General features: G+C 43.4%; 1 protein-coding gene across 6 annotated transcripts in view; it reads left to right on the forward strand.

Moving 5' to 3' along the window:
• Window positions 1–21,724, forward strand: part of PLCXD1 (phosphatidylinositol specific phospholipase C X domain containing 1) — a 76,559-nt gene that overhangs the window by 22,296 nt on the left and 32,539 nt on the right. For all 6 annotated transcript variants that reach the window (XM_077296903.1, XM_077296906.1, XM_077296904.1 and 3 more), the window contains one exon: window positions 3,562–3,698. In XM_077296903.1, coding sequence (XP_077153018.1) covers window positions 3,562–3,698 — 137 coding nt within the window. The remainder of the gene's footprint in view (window positions 1–3,561; window positions 3,699–21,724) is intronic.

Below are 21,724 nucleotides of genomic sequence, written 5' to 3' on the forward strand. Positions count from 1 at the left end.
GGCTCTGGAAAAGCGAAATGGCTCCTCACACAGCCAAAATCCAAATGCCCCCCTCCCTTATGAGCCCCACAGTGTACCTAAACCACATATTGCATCCACGTTTGGCATTTCTGAAGCGATGAGAGCCCACCTAACTTACGGATGCATGCCTCCAGAAGCACGGGCTGAGCATAACGTACTGGTGACTGCATCGTACTGGTCACTACAATGGCAGTTTGCAATTTTCACTTGGTAACATTCTTTGCTGCTTGTTTCTTGAAAATACCCATGTGGTCACAATCGTCACTATGCCTGTAGATAAATTTCAAAGGGGTATAGTTTCCAAAATGGGGTCACTTGATGGGGGATTCTGCTCTTCTAGAAATTAGGGGCTCTGGATATGGAATCCGCAAACTGTTCTAGGAAAATCTGCGCTCCAGAAGGCAAATAGCGCTCCATTCCTCCCGAGTCTCTCCGTATGGCTAAGTAATATTGTATAGCCACATATGGGGTATTGCCACCTTCAGTAGAAATTGTGGGACAAATTTTGGTGCCATTTTTACCCACTTCTTGTGTGAAAATGTAAGAACTCGGGCTAAAACAAAATTTTGGTAGTAAAAATGTAGTTATTTTTTCTTCACTGCCCAATGGTATTAAATTCTGTGACACACCAGTGGTGTCAATATGATCACTGCCCCCCTAGATTAATTCATTGAGAGGTGTAGTTGTAAATTCGGGTCACTTATGGTGGGTTCCGCTGTTTTGCCACCTCATGGGCTCTCCCAGTGGGTCATGGCACCTGCAAACCATAACAGTAAAATCTGGAGCTCCTTGCCTTCTGAGCTTTGCGCTGTACCTGAAAAATATTTCCCGATTTAAATGTAGGGTATTTGCACATTCAGGAAAAAATGCACCTCAGTTTGTTGTAAAAACAAATTCTTATTAGCCTTTAGAAAAATTAAAAACTTGGGGCTAAAACAACATGTTGGTGATTTATTCTTTCTTCACCGCTCAGTGGTATAAAATTCTGTGAGACATGTGGTGTCAATATGATCACTGCACACCTAAATGAATTAATTGGGGAGTGTAGTTTGTAAAATGAGTTCACATATAGGGGTTTCTGTTCTGGCACCTCAGCTCTGCCAATGTGGCATAGCACCCTCAAACCATTCCTGCAAAATTTGAACTCAAATGGCGCTCCTTCCCTTCCGAGATCTCCATTTATTTTGAATGGAGCATTTAACATGCGCTTTTTTTTCAGATTTTTAAAAAACATTTTTTTACTTTTGCGAAGCTTCAATAGCCTCTATAGGAGGCTAGAAGCTGACACAACTAACTAGTTAATAGGCGGGGGCGGATCGCGCCTATTGCGAGCACATGTCAGCTGTTCCAAACTTTGATGCAGGCTCACCGCCGGAGCCCGCATCAAAGCGGGGGTTCTGCCATCGGACGTACTATTCCATCCGATGGCAGAAAGGGGTTAAGCACCTGAACGGTTAATAAACTTTTTGAATGTGGTTTTGAGCACCTTGAGGGGTGCAGTTTTTAGGGTATGTGTCCACGTTCAGGATTGCATCAGGATTTGGTCAGGATTTTTCATCAGTATTTGTAAGCCAAAACCAGGAGTGGAACAATTAGAGGAAAAGTATAATAGAAACATATGCACCACTTCTGCATTTATCATCCACTCCTGGTTTTGGCTTACAAATACTGATGAAAAATCCTGACCAAATCCTGATGCAATCCTGAACGTGGACACATACCCTTAGAATGGTGTAACTTTTGGGTATTTTCTATCATATAGACCCCTCAAAAGGGACTTCAAATGTGATGTGGTTTATAAAAAAAATTGTTTTGTAAATTATGTTGTAAAAATGAGAAATCTCTGGGCAAATTTTTACCCTTATAACTTCCCAGGAAAAAAAAAAATGGGGTTCCAAAATTGTGCTGATGTAAAGTAGACATGTGGGAAATGTTACTTATTAAGTATTTTGTGTGACATATCTCTGTGATTTAAAGGGAACCTGTCACCCCGTTTTTTCCGTATGAGATAAAAATACTGTTAAATAGGGCCTGAGCTGTGCATTACAATAGTGTATTTTGTGGACCCCGATTCCCCACCTATGCTGCCGAAATACGTTACCAAAGTCGCCGTTTTCGCCTGTCAATCAGGCTGGTCTGGTCGGATGGGCGTGGTGACATCGCTGTTTCTTCCCCCAGATCTTGCTTATTTTTCCGTTGGTGGCGTAGTGGTTTGCGCATGCCCAAGGTCCCGAATCCACTGCACAGGGGAGGGAAAAGAGCGCGATCTGCGCTATTCCCCTGGTGATCGGTGGGGGCGGCCATCTTCCTGTGGCCGCGCGAGCGCAGATGGAGCGCTATGCTGCCCGGGGCTTCAGGAAAATGGCCGCGGGATGCCGCGCGTGCGCAGATGGAGATCGCGGCGGCCATTTTCCTGATGCAGAGTTCGCATCTCGGCTTCAGGAAAAATAAGCAAGATCTGGGGGAAGAAACAGCGATGTCACCACGCCCATTTGACCAGACCAGCCTGATTGACAGGCGCAAACGGCTACTTTGGTAACGTAGCGTGCGCAGATGGAGATCGCGGCGGCCATTTTCCTGATGCAGAGTTCGCATCTCGGCTTCAGGAAAAATAAGCAAGATCTGGGGGAAGAAACAGCGATGTCACCACGCCCATTTGACCAGACCAGCCTGATTGACAGGCGCAAACGGCTACTTTGGTAACGTATTTCGGCAGCATAGGTGGGGAATTGGGGTCCACAAAATACACTATTGTAATGCACAGCTCAGGCCCTATTTAACAGTATTTTTATCTCATATGGAAAAAACGGGGTGACAGGTGCCCTTTAAGGGCCTGAAAATTCAAAGTTGTGGAGTGCCTGGTGTGGAGTGGAGGTGTCGGTTGTTGGCAGAGGCGTTTGGAGTGGTGATCTGTGACTATTGCTTGGTGTTTCGGCTGTGTGCAATTCTTTGTCCTCTCCTATTTTATTTTCCTCCCTTTTCTTCCATGGTGTTCCTGTCTGTTGTCTCTGAATGCATATTTGGTATTTTCATTTATCTCTGTATGTCCTCCCTTGTTAGTCTGGCTAATGAATACACTATTCTTCCCCACTTTCTTGGGTGGGGTAGGGTGCCAGATATAGGGTTTAGCAAGGTATGTGGCCCCGACATCTTCACCATCAGAAGTAATCCGGATAGCTAGGGTGCCCCTAGCATTAGGTATAGGGAAGAAACCCCTGGTCACAGGTATTCCAACAACAGAGTTGTGTTTGTGATATTGTCCCATTCTTGTCTGATGTAGGATTCTAGCCGCTTAGCGCTCCTGGGTCTTCTTTGCCAGATTTTTTGTTTCATAAAGAGTTTTCTATTTACTACTCTTTAATGTCCTGAAGTGTCTCTGTGACAAAGTTTTCTAAACTTTTGGTTTTACTTTAGAAATTAAAAAACAGTCTGTCCTTACTTGTGTCTCTATTCATGCAAAATGGAAAAGATTATCGCTTTGTATTTTGTTACCATTTTATAATTCATGTTCTTAATCATTTTTTTTTGTCTCCGTTTCAGGGAGTCATGACACCATGACCTATTGCTTAGATAAAAAATCACCAGTCGATCCTAGCTCTCCTAAGCTGCTGCTGTTTTTAGAGAAATATGTGCCTAATTTCACACGTGCCTTTATTTTAAGATGGAGCGCTACTCAGGTCTGTATGCAGAATTGTTTTTTTCTTTACAATACTTTTATACTTTTAAAGGGGTTATCATTTTTTTTAAATGTATTGAAGCAGTTGCTAATATACAAGTATTACAGATTCAGTGCCGCATGGCCAGTTTATGGTGCCCAACCTAACATTAAATGTGTATTTTAAAGGGAACCTATCAGGTCCCCTATGCCCTCCAATCCAGCACTGTTCATCTGTGATTAAACTCCCTCCCTAATGAGCCCTTTATAACATAATTCACTTAAATAAATGCTTTAAAAAAGCATTTATAATGTCTCCGTTTGCTATGCTACTGAGGGCTTTGGCTAGTGGATGGGGTGTTAGCTGCCCCAGACTAGTCAGCCCTCTTTCCATGTTATCACGCCCGTTTGCAAATCTCGCTCATGCATGCCGCTCATTTCGGCAGCATCACTGCATCTCTGAAGCTGGGAAGCGTTACACATGGCTGGTTAGGCAGGGAGCTAATCATACATAGGTGAATGCTGCTGGGTTGGAGAGCATGGGGGACTGGACAGGTTCCCTTTAAGCCGTTTCTTTGCACGTTCCTGTCATCAATTTATCTACTGTACATACCTTCTATTTTACCAAATATATGTTAAAGAAATGTGAAAAAAGATAAATAAAATGCAGCTTATATAATAACATTCCCCTTTTTTAAAGGGCCACTGTCACCCCCTCCAGCCGTTATAAACTAAAAGAGCCACCTTGTGCAGCAGTAATGCTGCATTCTAACAAGGTGGCTCTTTTAGTTTTTGGTGCATGTATTCCCAAAATAAAGCGTTTTATAACTTCTCCAAAATACCTGTCTTTCGCCAGGGAGGCAGGTCCTCACCCCCCTGCTTGAAACGCCACACTGCCGTCACTCAAATCTTCAGGGGCGCCGCCCCCTCCGTGCTGTGTTCACATGAAATCCGGCGCCTGCGCTGTGTAGTACTATCTGGTGCAGGCGCAGTGAGCTTTGGCCGTCTGACGTCACAGCCAGGCTTGCAGACGGCGCCTGTGCGGCCACCCACCTTGGTAATCCCAGCCCCGCACTGTGCATAATGCATAACACACTGTGGGGCTGAGATTACCAAGGTGGGTTGCCGCACTGGCCGCACAGGCGCCGTCTGCAACCCTGGCTGTGACGTCAGACGGCCAAAGCTCGCTGGAACGCTTGCTGGTATGCAAACGATCCAGGTATGAGCGCATCCGGAACTGAACAGGGCAGGGAGCTGGCGCATGCGCACGACCACAGGAGCACTCAAATCCACCGCAAGTGAAAGATAGGAACAGGGATCCATCATAAAAGAGCCGTGCAATGGGCAGAGTGACAGTAGGAAGGGGACAGGGATAGTGTTACCTAATGAGAAGGATTCTGTGTGCCGAAATGAGGACATTTTAATAAAAAACTCCCTCATGCCAGAGATATTATATAAGTGACAAAAGTGATATGGTGCCTGTCTTAAAGACCATAACTGTATACCCATACATTACTCTTCATGTGCGTATATTAGTGTATCTTCATTATACTTAAAGTGCAGCATCTTGAGTGCACATAAATACTAATTATTATTAAAGTGATATAGTGCCTATATTGTGAAAGAGACTCATAAAATTATATATTATTCCTTTAAATGATAAATCATTATCAGTAAGGAATGTGCACATTTTAAAATACAGTGCCTATTGTACCACACTAGGTCTCGAACCAGTAAAAACACATACGAGTACCCACTAAAGTACCAATAGTGAACATACAATACATGTGTGTGTCATAGTTTATTATTAAAAGGATATCATATCAAAATACCCCCACCGGGGTTAGTGCAAATAGAAAATTGATGCCCAAATACATCCTTACTCTATGTACCTATCCATACCAACCTCCCATCCACTGTATCTATACCAGCCCAACAATAATTACACCTCCCCCCTCCCATCAAATCACCCGGCAGACTATCCCCACTAAGAGAACAGAGAGGCAAAAAAAGAGAGTCCCAAACTATTTCAATTATAATGCTATACATAAATGGTGAACCATCCTTGAATTATTAAAGCAGTTCATTCGTTGTTATTGAAAGGGTAATTTTCTCCAACCCAGTGGTATACTGGTCATGTTGTAAGTTTCCATCTTCATGGTTCCTCTTCACTATCCAATGTAATTATCTCAAGATCACCCAATTCCAGGGATACCCCTTCTAAGATTAAACACGATAGCACTAAGGACAACCTCTCATATGTCACATACTCCTAAAAACTGATAAAAAACAAGGTTAAAATCATATATTAATAATATAATACAATATGAAAACAAAAAACCCCCAACCCAATCCCATAAAAAGATATCTCGCAAAGATTTCAGGGAATTATATCTGAAATGTACCCATGCTCATAGGAATGAGGCGAATCCTAGCGTTTCATTAAGACCTTGTGGGGTGTGGGCTGTTATATGCTACGTGGCTGTGCTATATGCTACGTGGCTGTGCTGTATACTACGTGGCTGTGTTATATACTACATGGCTGTGCTATATACTACGTGGGCTGTTATATGCTATGTGGCTGTGTTATATGCTATGTCGTTGTGTTATATACTACGTGCACTATGCTATATACTACATGGGCTGTGTTATATACTACGTGGACTGTACTATATACTACGTCGACTGTACTATATACTATGTGGATTGTGCTATATACTACGTGGACTGTGCTATATACTACGTGGACTGTACTATATGCTACGTGGGCTGTGTTATATGCTACGTGGGCTGTGTTAGATACTACATGGCTGTGCTATATGCTACGTGGGCTGTGTTATATGCTACGTGGCTGTGCTATATGCTACGTGGGCTGTGTTATATGCTACGTGGCTGTGCTATATACTACGTTGGCTGTTATATGCTATGTGACTGTGCTATATGCTACGTGGCTGTGCTATATGCTAAGTCACTGTGCTATATATTACGTGGGCTGTGTTATATACTGTGGCTGTGCTATATGCTATGTGCGCTGAGTTATATGCTACGTGGCTGTGCTATATACTACTATGTGGCTGTGTTATATACAGTACTATGTGGCTGTGCTGTATACTATGTGGCTGTGCTATATGCTACGTGGCTGTGCTGTATACTACGTGGCTGTGTTATATACTATGTGGCTGTGCTATACACTACGTGGGCTGTTATATGCTATGTGGCAGTGCTATATAATATGTCGTTGCGTTATATGCTACGTGGCTGTGCTATATACTACGTGGCTGTGTTATATACTACGTGGCTGTGCTATATGCTATGTGCGTTGAGTTATATGCTACGTGGCTGTGCTATATACTACGACGTGGCTGTGTTATATACAGTACTACGTGGCTGTGCTATATACTACGTGGGCTGTTATATGCTACGTGGCTGTGCTATATGCTATGTGGCTGTGTTATATACTACGTGGTTGTGCTATATGCTGCGTGGGCTGTATTATATGCTACGTGGCTGTGCTATATGCTACATGGGCTGTGCTATATGCTACGTGGGCTGTTATATGCTACGTTTACCTTTACTGAACAAGTTCTGTTTTTGGTACCTCAGGGGCTCTGCAAATGTGACATGGTATCTGCAATCTATTCCAGCCAAATTTACATTCCAAATACCAAATGGCGCTTATCCCTTCTGAGCTCTGCCGTATGTCCAAACAGCAGTTTTTGACCACATATCGGATATTGCCATATCCAGGAGTAATTGCTTAATACATTATAGGATCCATTTTCTCCTATTAACCCTTGTGAAAATGAAAAATTTAAGTTTTAATTTTATCAATCCATTTTGCCTTAATACCTGTGTAGCACTTGAAGGGTTAACAAATTTCCTAACAGCAGTTTAGAATAATTTGAGTGGGTCAGTTTTCAAACTATAACCACTTCTGAGGGTTATCAGTTATATAAACCCCTCCAAGTCCCTTCAAAACTGAATGGGTCCATTAAAAATTGAATTTGTAAATTTCCTTAGAAAAAAAAAAAAAATAGCAACAAGTTAACCATTTTACCCCCCAAGGTGGTTTGCACATTAACCCCTTAAGCCCCGAGGGTGGTTTGCACGTTAATGACCGGGCCAATTTTTACAATTCTGACCACTGTCCCATTATGAGGTTATAACTCTGGAACGCTTCAACAGATCTTAGCGATTCTGACATATTGTACTTCATGATAGTGGTAAAATTTCTTCGATATAACTTGCGTTTATTTGTGAAAAAAAATGGAAATTTGGCGAAAATTTTGAAAATTTCACAATTTTCCAACTTTGAATTTTTATGCCCTTAAATCACAGAGATATGTCACGCAAAATACTTAATAAGTAACATTTCCCACATGTCTACTTTACATCAGCACAATTTTGGAACCAAAATTTTTTTTTGTTAGGGAGTTATAAGGGTTAAAAATTGACCAGAAATTTCTCATTTTTACAACACCACTTTTTTTTAGGGACCACATCTCATTTGAAGTCATTTTGAGGGGTCTATATGATAGAAAATACCCAAGTGTGACACCATTCTAAAAACTGCACCCCTCAGGGTGCTCAAAACCACATTCAAGAAGTTTATTAACCCTTCAGGTGTTTCACAGGAATTTTTGAAATGTTTAAATAAAAATGAACATTTAACTTTTTTTTCACACAAAATTTATTTCAGCTCCAATTTGTTTGTTTTTTACCAAGGGTAACAGGAGAAAATGGACCCCAAAAGTTGTTGTACAATTTGTCCTGAGTACGCTGATACCCCATATGTGGGGGTAAACCACTGTTTGGGCGCTGTTATGATCCTTAGTGGTTGAGGATCGCAAATTACTCCAGCTAAGTAACAAACATAGGACAAGCTCTAGTGAGGTGGCAAACTGGACTGACCGCAAATCTGAACCTTTCCAAACACACTAGAAGTAGCCGGTGAACGTGCCTAAAAATCCTAGACGTCTCGAGCCAGCCTGAGGAACTAACTACCCCTAGAGAGAAAGAAAAGACCTCTCTTGCCTCCAGAGAAATAATCCGCAAAGATATAGAAGTCCCCAACAGATAATAACGGTGAGGTAAGAGGAAGGCACATACACAGGGGTGAAAGCAGATTCAGCAAATGAGGCCCACTAATACTAGATAGCAGAACATAGAAAAGGGAATCTATGCGGTCAGTAAAAAACCCTTACAAAATATCCACTCTGAGATTTCAAGAACCCCCACACCCACTAACGGTGTGGGGGGAGAAACTCAGTCCCCTAGAGCAACCAGCAAGCGAGGAAATCACATTTTAGCGAGCTGGACTAAAAACATAATGAACACTGATAATCAAAAAATGATCAAACAAAAACTTAGCTTGTCTTGGAGAGACTGGGAGCAAGGTAGACACAAGGAATCTGAAGAGCACTGAATACATTGATAGCAGGCAAGGAACTGAGTCTCCAGGTGAGCTAAATAGGAAACCAACCAAGGATAACGAACCAGCTGATGCAGCCAACCTGCAGAAAGACAACACTACACAGTACCGCTTGTGACCACTAGAGGGAGCCCAAAAATGGAATTCACAACAGTACCCCCCCTTTGAGGAGGGGTCACCGAACCCTCATCAAGACCCCTAGGGCGATCAGGATGAGCCGCGTGGAAGGCACGAACCAAATCGGCCGCATGCACATCAGAGGCGACAACCCAGGAATTATCCTCCTGACCATAGCCCTTCCACTTAACCAAATACTGAAGCCTCCGTCTAGAGATACGAGAATCCAAAATCTTCTCCACCACGTACTCCAATTCGCCCTCGACCAGCACCGGAGCAGGAGGCTCAACAGAAGGAACCACAGGTACCACATACCTCCGCAACAAAGACCTATGGAACACATTATGAATGGCAAACGATGCTGGGAGATCCAAACGAAAAGACACCGGGTTAAGGATTTCCAAGATCTTATAAGGACCGATGAAGCGAGGCTTAAATTTAGGAGAGGAGACCTTCATAGGAACATACCGAGAAGACAGCCACACCAAATCCCCAACACGAAGTCGGGGACCCACACCGCGGCGGCGGTTGGCAAAGCGCTGAGCCTTCTCCTGTGACAACCTCAAATTGTCCACCACATGGTTCCAAATCTGCTGCAACCTATCCACCACAGAATCCACCCCAGGACAGTCAGAAGGCTCAACCTGACCCGAGGAAAAACGAGGATGGAAACCAGAATTGCAGAAAAAAGGCGAAACCAAAGTAGCAGAACTAGCCCGATTATTAAGGGCAAACTCGGCCAATGGCAAAAAAGTCACCCAATCATCCTGATCAGCAGAAACAAAACATCTCAAATAAGTTTCCAACGTCTGATTAGTTCGCTCGGTTTGGCCATTAGTCTGAGGATGGAAGGCCGACGAAAAAGACAAATCAATGCCCATCTTAACACAAAAAGTCCGCCAAAACCTGGACACAAACTGGGATCCTCTATCAGACACAATATTTTCAGGAATGCCGTGCAGGCGAACCACATTCTGAAAAAATAGAGGAACCAAATCGGAGGAAGAAGGCAACTTAGGCAAGGGCACCAAATGGACCATCTTGGAAAAACGATCACACACCACCCAGATGACAGACATTTTCTGAGATACTGGAAGATCCGAAATAAAATCCATGGAAATGTGCGTCCAAGGCCTTTTCAGAACAGGCAAAGGCAAAAGCAAACCGCTGGCACGAGAACAGCAAGGCTTAGCCCGAGCACAAATCCCACAAGACTGCACAAAGGAACGCACATCCCGCGACAAGGAAGGCCACCAGAAGGACCTAGCCACCAAATCTCTGGTACCAAAAATCCCAGGATGACCCGCCAACACCGAAGAATGAACCTCGGAAATAACTCTGCTGGTCCATCTATCCGGGACAAACAGTCTCTCTGGTGGACAACGGTCAGGTCTATCCGCCTGAAATTTCTGCAGCACTCGTCGCAAATCTGGGGAAATGGCAGACAAAATCACTCCCTCTCTGAGAATACCAGCCGGCTCAGAAACTCCCGGAGAGTCATGCACAATACTCCTAGAAAGTGCATCAGCTTTCACGTTCTTCGAACCAGGCAGGTATGAGACCACAAAGTTGAAACGGGAGAAAAACAACGACCAACGAGCCTGTCTAGGATTCAGGCGCTTGGCAGATTCAAGGTAAATCAGATTTTTGTGATCAGTCAAGACCACCACACGATGTTTAGCTCCTTCGAGCCAATGTCGCCACTCCTCAAATGCCCACTTCATAGCCAACAACTCCCGATTACCAACATCATAATTCCGCTCGGCAGGCGAAAACTTTCTTGAAAAGAAAGCACATGGCTTCATCACAGAGCCATCAGAGCTTCTCTGCGACAAAACAGCCCCTGCTCCAATCTCAGAAGCATCAACCTCGACCTGGAAGGGGAGAGAGACATCTGGCTGACATAAGACTGGAGCTGAATAAAACCGGTGCTTCAGCTCCCGAAAGGCCTCCACGGCCGCAGGAGACCAATTAGTCACATCAGAACCCTTCTTGGTCAAATCCGTCAAAGGTATAACCACGCTAGAAAAATTAGCGATGAAACGACGGTAAAAATTAGCAAAACCCAAGAACTTCTGAAGACTCTTAACAGACGTGGGCTGAGTCCAGTCATGAATAGCCTGGACCTTGACTGGGTCCATCTCCACAGTAGAAGGAGAAAAAATAAAACCCAAAAAGGAGACCTTCTGTACTCCGAAGAGGCATTTTGAGCCCTTCACAAATAAAGCATTAGCACGCAGGACCTGAAACACCATCCTGACCTGCTTCACATGGGACTCCCAATCATCAGAAAAGACCAAAATGTCATCCAGATAAACAATCATAAATTTATCCAGATATTCTCGGAAGATGTCATGCATGAAGGACTGAAAACAGAAGGAGCATTAGAGAGTCCAAAAGGCATCACTAAGTACTCAAAATGGCCTTCGGGCGTATTAAATGCTGTTTTCCATTCATCTCCCTGCTTAATGCGCACAAGGTTATACGCACCACGGAGATCTATCTTGGTGAACCAACTGGCACCCTTAATCCGAGCAAACAAATCAGACAATAGTGGCAAAGGATACTGAAATTTGACTGTGATTTTATTCAGAAGACGATAATCTATACAAGGTCTCAAAGAACCGTCCTTCTTGGCCACAAAAAAAAATCCTGCACCAAGAGGGGAAGAGGATGGGCGAATATGTCCCTTTTCCAAAGACTCCTTTATATAACTCCGCATCGCGGCATGCTCTGGTATAGACAAATTAAAAAGTCGTCCCTTAGGGAATTTACTACCAGAAATTAAATTTATAGCACAGTCACAATCCCTATGAGGAGGCAGGGCACAGGACCTGGGCTCATCAAATACATCCTGGTAGTCAGACCAAAACTCAGGGACCTCAGAAGGAGTGGAAGAAGCAATAGACACCAACGGAGTATCGCAATGAATTCCCTGACAACCCCAACTTGACACAGACATAGCTTTCCAATCTAAAACTGGATTATGAGCTTGCAGCCATGGCAGACCCAAAACGACAACATCATGCAAATTATGCAGAACAAGAAAGCGAATCACCTCCTGATGTACGGGAGTCATGCACATGGTCATTTGCGTCCAATACTGAGGCTTATTCTCAGCCAATGGCGTAGCATCAATTCCCCTCAGAGGAATAGGAAATTCCAAAGGCTCCAGGACAAAACCACAGCGCCTGGCAAACGACAAATCCATCAGATTCAGGGCAGCACCCGAATCCACAAAAGCCATAACCGGGTAGGACGACAAAGAACAAATTAAAGTAACAGACAAAATAAATTTAGGCTGTATAGTACCAATGGTGACAGGTTTAGATTTTTTTCTTAAGCGTTTAGAGCATGCTGAGATAACATGAGTAGAATCACCACAGTAAAAGCACAACCCATTTTGACGTCTATGACTTTGTCGCTCAATTCTGGTCAGAGTTCGGTCACATTGCATAGACTCAGGTCTCTGTTCGGAAAATACCGCCAAAGGATGAGCAGATTTGCGCTCCCGCAAACGCCGATCAACCTGAATGGCTAAAGCCATAGAATCACTCAGACTTGCAGGGGTGGGAAACCCCACCATAACATTCTTAACGGCCTCAGAAAGACCTTCTCTGAAATTTGCAGCCAGGGCACACTCATTCCATTGAGTAAGCACCGACCATTTCCGAAATTTTTGACAATACACCTCTGCTTCATCCTGACCCTGAGAGATAGCCAGCAACGCTTTTTCTGCCTGATTCTCAAGATTAGGCTCCTCATAAAGCAGTCCAAGAGCCAGAAAAAATGCATCTACATTAAGCAATGCAGGATCTCCTGGCGCCAGAGAGAAAGCCCAATCTTGAGGGTCGCAACGCAACAAGGAGATAACAATTTTAACTTGCTGAGCGGAATCACCAGAGGAACGAGGTCTCAGAGATAGAAATAACTTACAATTATTCTTAAAATTTTGAAACCTAGATCTATCTCCAGAAAACAACTCAGGAATGGGTATCTTTGGTTCTGACATAGGGCTATGAATAACAAAATCCTGAATACTTTGCACCCGTGCAGTAAGATGATCCACACTAGTCAGAGTCTGTACATTCATGTCTGCAGCTGAGCTCAAAACCACCCAGAGTTCAAGGGGATGAAAGAAGCTAAACAGACTGCAGCAAAGGAAAAGCGGGAGGAAAAAAAAAATAAAATGTACTCAGGTCTTCTTTTTATCCCACTTCTGCGATGCATTAAACACTTTTTGGCCTGCTATACTGTTATGATCCTTAGTGGTTGAGGATCACAAATTACTCCAGCTAAGTAACAAACATAGGACAAGCTCTAGGGAGGTGGCAAACTGGACTGACCGCAAATCTGAACCTTTCCAAGCACACTAGAAGTAGCCGGTGAACGTGCCTAAAAATCCTAGACGTCTCGAGCCAGCCTGAGGAACTAACTACCCCTAGAGAGAAAGAAAAGACCTCTCTTGCCTCCAGAGAAATAATCCCCAAAGATATAGAAGCCCCCAACAGATAATAACGGTGAGGTAAGAGGAAGGCACATACACAGGGGTGAAAGCAGATTCAGCAAATGAGGCCCACTAATACTAGATAGCAGAAAATAGAAAAGGGAATCTATGCGGTCAGTAAAAACCCCTTACAAAATATCCACTCTGAGATTTCAAGAACCCCCACACCCACTAATGGTGTGGGGGGAGAAACTCAGTCCCCTAGAGCAACCAGCAAGCGAGGAAATCACATTTTAGCGAGCTGGACTAAAAACATAATGAACACTGATAATCAAAAAATGATCAAACAAAAACTTAGCTTGTCTTGGAGAGACTGGGAGCAAGGTAGACACAAGGAATCTGAAGAGCACTGAATACATTGATAGCAGGCAAGGAACTGAGTCTCCAGGTGAGCTAAATAGGAAACCAACCAAGGATAACGAACCAGCTGATGCAGCCAACCTGCAGAAAGACAACACTACACAGTACCGCTTGTGACCACTAGAGGGAGCGCAAAAATGGAATTCACAACAGGGCGCATGGCAGAGCTCGGAAGGAAAGGAGCGCCATTTTACTTTTCAATGCAAAATTGACTGGAATTAAGATGGGACGCCATGTTGCGTTTGGAGAGCCTCTGATGTGCCTAAACATTGAAACCCCCCACAAGTGACACCATTTTGGAAAGTAGACCCCTTAAGGAACTTATCTAGATATGTGGTGAGCACTTTGACCCACCAAGTGCTTCACAGAAGTTTATAATGCAGAGCCGTAAAAATAAAAAATCATATTTTTTCACAAAAAATGATTTTTTAGCCCCCAGTTTTGTATTTTCACAAGGGTAACAGGATAAATTGGACCCCAACAGTTGTTGTCCAATTTGTCCTGAGTACGACGATACCCCATATGTGGGGGTAAACCACTGTGTGGGCGCATGGCAGAGCTCAGAAGGGAAGGAGTGCCATTTGGAATGCAGACTTAGATGGATTGGTCTGCAGGCGTCACGTTGCATTTGCAGAGCCCCTGATGTACCCAAACAGTAGAAACCCCCAACAAGTGACCCCATATTGGAAACTAGACCTCCCAAGGAACTTATCTAGATGTGTTGTGAGAGCTTTGAACCCCCAAAATGTTTCACTACAGTTTATAACGCAGAGCCGTGAAAATAAAAAATCCTTTTTTTCCCACAAAAATGATTTTTAGCCCCCCAAATTTTTATTTTCCCAAGGATAACAAGAGAACTTGGACCCCAAAAGTTGTTGTCCAATTTGTCCCGAGTACGCTGATACCCCATATTTTGGGGTAAACCCCTGTTTGGGCGCACGGGAGAGCTCGGAAGGGAAGGAGCACTGTTTTACTTTTTCAAGGCAGAATTGGCTGGAATTGAGATCGGACGCCATGTCGCGTTTGGAGAGCCCATGATGTGCCTGAACAGTGGAAACTCCCCAATTCTACCTGAAACCCTAATCCAAACACACCCCTAACCCTAATCCCAACGGTAACCCTAATCACACCCCCTAACCCTGACACACCCCTAACTCTAATCACAACCCTAATCCCAACCGTAAATGTAATCCCAACCCTAACCCTAACTTTAGCCCCAACCCTAACTTTAGCCCCAACCCTAACCCTAACTTTAGCCCCAACCCTAACTTTAGCTCCAACCCTAGCTCCAACCCTAACCCTAGCCCTAACCCTAGCGCTAATGGGAAAATGGAAATAAATACATTTTTTTAAATTTATTATTTTTCCCTAACTAAGGGGGTGATGAAGGGGGGTTTGATTTACTTTTATAGCGTTTTTTATAGCGGATTTTTATGATTCGGCAGCTGTCACACACTAAAAGACGCTTTTTATAGCAAAAAAGTTTTTGCGTCTCCACATTTTGAAACCTATAATTTTTCCATATTTTGGTCCACAGAGTCATGTGAGGTCTTGTTTTTTGCGGGACGAGTTGACGTTTTTATTGGTAACATTTTCGGACATGTGACAGTTTTTTTATCGCTTTTTATTCCGATTTTTGTGAGGCAGAATGACCAAAAACCAGTTATTCATGAATTTCTTATGGGGGAGGCGTTTATATCGTTCCACGTTTGGTAAAATTGATAAAGCAGTTTTATTCTTCGGGTCAGTACGATTACAGCGATATCTCATTTATATCATTATTTTATGTTTTGGCGCTTTTATACGATAATAGCTATTTTATAGAAAAAATAATTATTTTGGCATCGCTTTATTCTGAGGACTATAACTTTTTTATTTTTTTGCTTCTGATGCTGTATGGCGGCTCTTTTTTTGCGGGACAAGATGACGTTTTCAGCGGTACCATGGTTATTTATATCCGTCTTTTTGATCGCGTGTTATTCCACTTTTTGTTCGGCGGTATGATAATAAAGCGTTGTTTTTTTGCCTCGTTTTTTTTTTTTCTCTTTTGGTGTTCACTGAAGGGGGTTAACTAGTGGGACAGTTTTATAGGTTGGGTCGTTACAGACGCGGCGATACTAAATATGTGTACTTTTATTGTTTGTTTTTTTTAATTTAGATAAAGAAATGTATTTATGGGAATTTTTTTTTTATTTATTATGTAGGAATTTATTTATTTATTTTTTTTACACATGTGGATTTTTTTTTTTTACTTTTTAACTTTGTCCCGGGGGGGACATCACAGATCGCTGATCTGACAGTTTGCACAGCACTCTGTCAGATCAGCGATCTGACTAACAGCGCTGCAGGCTTACCGGCGCCTGCTCTGGACCCGGAAGTAGTCCCTGCAGGACCCGGATGAAGCCCCGCAGCCATTTTGGATCTGGTGCCTCCAGGGATAGGAGGTAAGAGACGCTCGGAGCAACGTGATCACATCGCGTTGCTCCGAGGGTCTCAAGGAAGCCCGCAGGGAGCCCCCTCCCTGCGCTTTGCTTCCCTATACCGCTGGAACACTGCGATCATGTTTGATCGCAGTGTGCCGGGGGTTAATGTGCCGGGGGCGGTCCGTGATTGCTCCTGGCACATAGTGCCGGATGTCAGCTGTGATAATCAGCTGACACCCGGCCGCGATCGTCCGCGCTCCCCCCGTGAGCGCGGCCAATCGCATATGACGTACTATCCCGTCGGTGGGAATTAAGGCCCACCCCACGTCGACGGGATAGTACGTCATATGGGATTAAGGGGTTAAACACCAGGACAATTTTTACAATTCTGATCAGTGTCCCTTTATGAGAGAATAACTCTGGAACGCTTCAAGGGATCTCAGTGATTCTGAGACATATTGTACTTCATGACAGTGGTAACATTTCTTTGGTATGACTTGCGTTTGTTTGTGAAAAAAACTGAAATTTGTAGAAAATTTTAGCAATTTTCAAACTTTGAATTCTTATGCCCTTAAATCAGAGAGATATGTCTCACAAAATAGTTAGTAAATAACATTTCCCAGATGTCTACTTTACATCAGCACAATTTTTTTAAACAAAATTATTTTTTGTTATAAAGTTGTAAGGGTTAAAAGTTGACCAGTGATTTCTCATTTTTAAATCAAAATTTACAAAATCTTTTTTTTTTTTACGGACCACATCATATTTGACGTTACTTTGATGGGTCTACATGACAGAAAATCCCAAAAGTGACACCATTCTAAAAACTGCACCCCTCAAGGTGCTCAAAACCACAGTCAAGAAGTTTATTAACCCTTCAGTGCTTCACAGGAATTAATGGAATGCGAAAAGAAAAAATTAACATTTAACTTTTTTTCCTAAAATTTTATTTAAGACCAATTTTTTTTTAATTTTCACAAGGGTAACAGAAAAAATTGACCCCAAAATTTGTAGTGCAATTTCTCCTGAACACGCCGATACCCCATATCTAGGAGAAAACCACTGTTTGGACGCAAGGAAGGGGTTGGAAAGGAAGAGCGCCAAGAATGCAAAATTTGCTGGAATAATTAGCGGACGCCTAGCTGCGTTTGGATAACCCCTGATGTGCTTAAACACTGGAAATCCTCCACAAGTGACACCATTTTGGAAACTAGACCCCACCAAAGAATTTATCTAGATGTGTGGTGAGCACCTTGAACCCCCAGGTGCTTAACAGACAATCATAATGTTGAGTAGTGAAAATAAAAAAATCTATTTTTTCAACAAAAAATATCTTTTAGCTCCCATTTTTTCATTTTCACAAGGGTAACAGGAGAAAATGGACTGCAAAATTTGATGTGCAATTTCTCCTGAGTACGATGATACCCCATATGTGGGAGAAAACTACTGTTTCAGTGCACGCGGGGCTCAGAAGGGAAGGAGTGATGTTTTGGAATGCAGACTTTGATGGGATGCTCTTTGGGTGTCATGTCGCGTTTGCAAAACCCCTGATACGCCTAAACAGTAGAAATGCCTCACAAGTGGCCCCATTTTTGAACATTTTGAACTGATCTACTGTTTACTGGTATGTGAATTTTATAATGTAGTGGCAAACGTAAGTTGTATTGAGTGGATCAGGTTGGTATAAATGAGTTATGTAGTGTACGTCAGGAAGGTAAACATGAGTTGTATAGTGTTTGTCAGGTTGGCATTCGTAAGTTGTGTAGTGTTAGTCGGGCTGGCATATGTGAGTTGTGTAGTGTTCGTCAGGCTGGCATTCGTGAGTTGTGTAGTGTTCGTCAGGCTGGCATACGTGAGTTGTGTAGTTTTTGTCAGGTTGGCATTCAAAAGTTGTGTAGTGTTCATCAGGCTGGCATACATGAGTTGTGTAGTGTTCGTCAAGTTGGCATATGTAAGCTGTGTAAGTCAGAAACGAATTTAGTAGTCCATGGATGTGTGGTACAGTCTGAAGCATTTTTTTTATACACAGGTCAGGTTTGTTGGGGCAGGTGTCGCATTGATAAGTGATGTCCTTGCATATCCCCCTTCTGTAACACACTTGGCAACTCTCTTGCGACCTCCCCTGGTCAGTGTTGGCCTGGTACGATATGAGCACCTTCAGTTCCGCAAGTACTGGGGTCATGCTCCTTCTTGATCTCTAAAGAATAGGGCCTTGATCACCACTTCCTGGAACTGAAGGTATGATACACCGGTCTGGCCTGCAAATCGTGATCGCACAAAAGTGTTGTACATTGTCATCTGTACGATGTGCACAGCCAGCTTCTTGTACCACACCATGTCCTTTCTCATGGCATACTACGGCTGGAGGACTTGATCAGCAAGATCAATTCCCCTCATGTACTTATTGTACCCCAGTACAGTCTGGTTTGCAGACCTGTGTAGAGGTACCTCGTATAGTGCTAGGGGTGCTGTCGTTACCATGTATGGTGGTCAAGAAAAGGGCATCCTTTTTGTACTTGACCACCAACATGTTATTGTTATTTTGGGCTCTGCTCTCACCCTTCCTGAGCAGCTGACCTATTAGCATTTTAGGGAGGCCTCTGTGAGTTTTGCGGACAGTACCGAAGGCTGCAGTATCCTCCTCAGAGAGGGACTTGAAGAGTGGGATGTTGGTATAAAAGTTATCTACGTAGCGGTGATAACCTTGATCCAGCAGTGGGTGCACCAAATCCCACACAATTTTTCCACTCACATCCAGTACAGGGGGGCATTCAGGGGGTTCAATCCGGGAGTCCTTCCCTTCATAAACGCTAAACTTTTGGGTGTACCCTTAGGTACTCTTACATAATTTGTACAGCTTAATTCCATACCTGGTCCTCTTACTGGGCAGTTACTGCCGGAATGAGTCTCTCCTTGAAATGGATTAAGGACGCATCCACGCAGATGTCCCTTTGGGGCATGCACACCTCAGCAAACTTGTTGCTGAAGTGCTCAATTACCAACCAAACTTTGAAAAGACGGTCAAAGTCGGGGTCACCTCGGGGAGGATACCGTGCATTATCTTTATAATGCAAGTATTTTTGGATGGCCTCAAAATATTTACAGGTCATGGGCCATTCAGAACACTGGAGTATTATACAAAACTTCAACACTCCAATATTGCCAAAGTTCTGGCTGCTTCAGTAGCCCCATGTGAAGAACTAGGCCCAAAACATCATCATTTCTACTTCGTCTACAGGAGTCCAGTTAGAATATGATGACGGGCTGTTTTGTGACAAAAATTGCTGGGCGTACAATTTTGTTTGGCCCACCATGAGGTTTACAAAATCCTCAGAGAAAAGGACTTTGACAAGTCTTCTTTCTGTGAGTACAGTGGTGTCAAATTTGATTCCTGATTGCGCCAGAAAATCAGTGGCACAGTCTTCGGGGGGCGGGGGGGTGAGGTCCATACTGGGTCAATAATGGTGGGCTCAGGTGCAGTTTCTGCCCTAAGGAGTCAGTGTATGAGGCAAGGAAAGTGTATGCCTCCTCCGCTGAATACCGTGTTTGGGACAAGTGGGACATTTTTTTTTACTTGTGTGATGTGTGTGTGAGTACCAAATTTTATTTGTGTGTGTGTGTGTGTGTGTGAGTGCTTGGTGTAAACTTTTATCTTTTTTCTAAATAAAAAAAGCAGCAACTGGAGGCTGGTCAGTGATGTGTGTCAGTGATATGCACTCGACTGCTGTAGGACGGATGCACAGATGTGCAAAAAAGGGAATGGGAAAAAAATATATATTGCCAAAAACAGGGGCAGGTGCTAATCAGTGGCGTACATCTGATCAACGGCTTGGTGGCTGTAGGACTCACGCATGGTGTGGTGCAAAAGGGGGGAGAGAGAGAAAAAATAGTGGGAAAAAAAAAGTTGTGGAAAACAGCGAGCACGAGTGCGGACCAGTGATTTGTGTCACTGATCAACGCTCGGCGGCTGCTGGATGCACACAGGGAGGTGGTGCAAAGGGGAGGGGGGAATGGACAGGGACAAGAAAAGTCCTGGAAAACAGTGAGCATAGACGTAGATCAATAATTGCTTCACTGATCAGCGCTCGGCTACTGCAGGACACACGACAAAGAAAAAAAACTGCCAAAAATCAAGCGATCAAGTACTGATCAGCGCTCGGCTGATCAGTAGATCCTGTCAAGGATCAGGAACTCTTCTTCTTTTATTAGCAGGAGCAGGATAACAGGCAGCAGCAGCAGGATCTCTGATGTCACAGGCTGCTATGGCACCACAAGGCCCAGCACAGATGGACAGTTTCCGTCCTGTGCAAATCCGAAGTTTCTGTGCACTCTGATTTGTGCAATCGATGTCGTCGTCGATCACACCAATCAGAGCTGGCCCTTGTGATCCTGGCATTGCCAGGCACCAGCCTATGCTCTTACAGCACCGATCCTAGGCTGGACATTAGTGTTTCAGGCAATCTGACTGAAACACTGAGAAACGCTTTGATTGGCTATTCAGAATTAAATAGCCAATCACAGCTATCTCATAGTTGCGTGGGATGTCTCCACTCCCCCAGGACAACTCCATGTGCCCAGTTCCAAGATGGCACCTGAATTTGAATGCTAGCACCACGACTGTTGCAATGCCGCATTAAAGATTTGATTTTTCCATACGTGCAAGGTCAGTAAGGATCAGGCGACCTGGACATATGGATACGTCTAAGTTCGGAAAGTGGTTAACCCTTCTAACATCGTAACAAAATAAAATGTTTGAAAAATGATGCTGACAAAATATGCATATGGGAATAATTAATTATTTTGCATGGTATGACTCTCTGGTTTAAGGACATAAGAATTCCAAGTTTGAAAATTGCTAACTTTTCTAAAACTTCAACAAATTTCAAATGTTTTCCCAAGAATTGAAAAATGTATCACCCTAAATTTACCTCTGACATACAGTATAGACCAAAAGTTTGGACACTCCTTCTCATTTAAAGATTTTCCTGTATTTTCATGACTATGAAAATTGTACATTCACACTGAAGGCATCAAAACTATGAATTAACACATGTGGAATTATATACTTAACAAAAAAGTGTGAAACAACTGAAATTATGTCTTATATTCTAGGTTCTTCAAAGTAGGCACCTTTTGCTTTCATGACTGCTTTGCACACTCTTGGCATTCTCTTGATGAGCTTCAAGAGGTAGTCACCGGGAATGGTTTTC

The sequence above is a fragment of the Ranitomeya variabilis genome, chromosome 3 (assembly GCF_051348905.1).
Source record: "Ranitomeya variabilis isolate aRanVar5 chromosome 3, aRanVar5.hap1, whole genome shotgun sequence".
Classification (NCBI taxonomy): Eukaryota; Metazoa; Chordata; class Amphibia; order Anura; family Dendrobatidae; genus Ranitomeya; species Ranitomeya variabilis.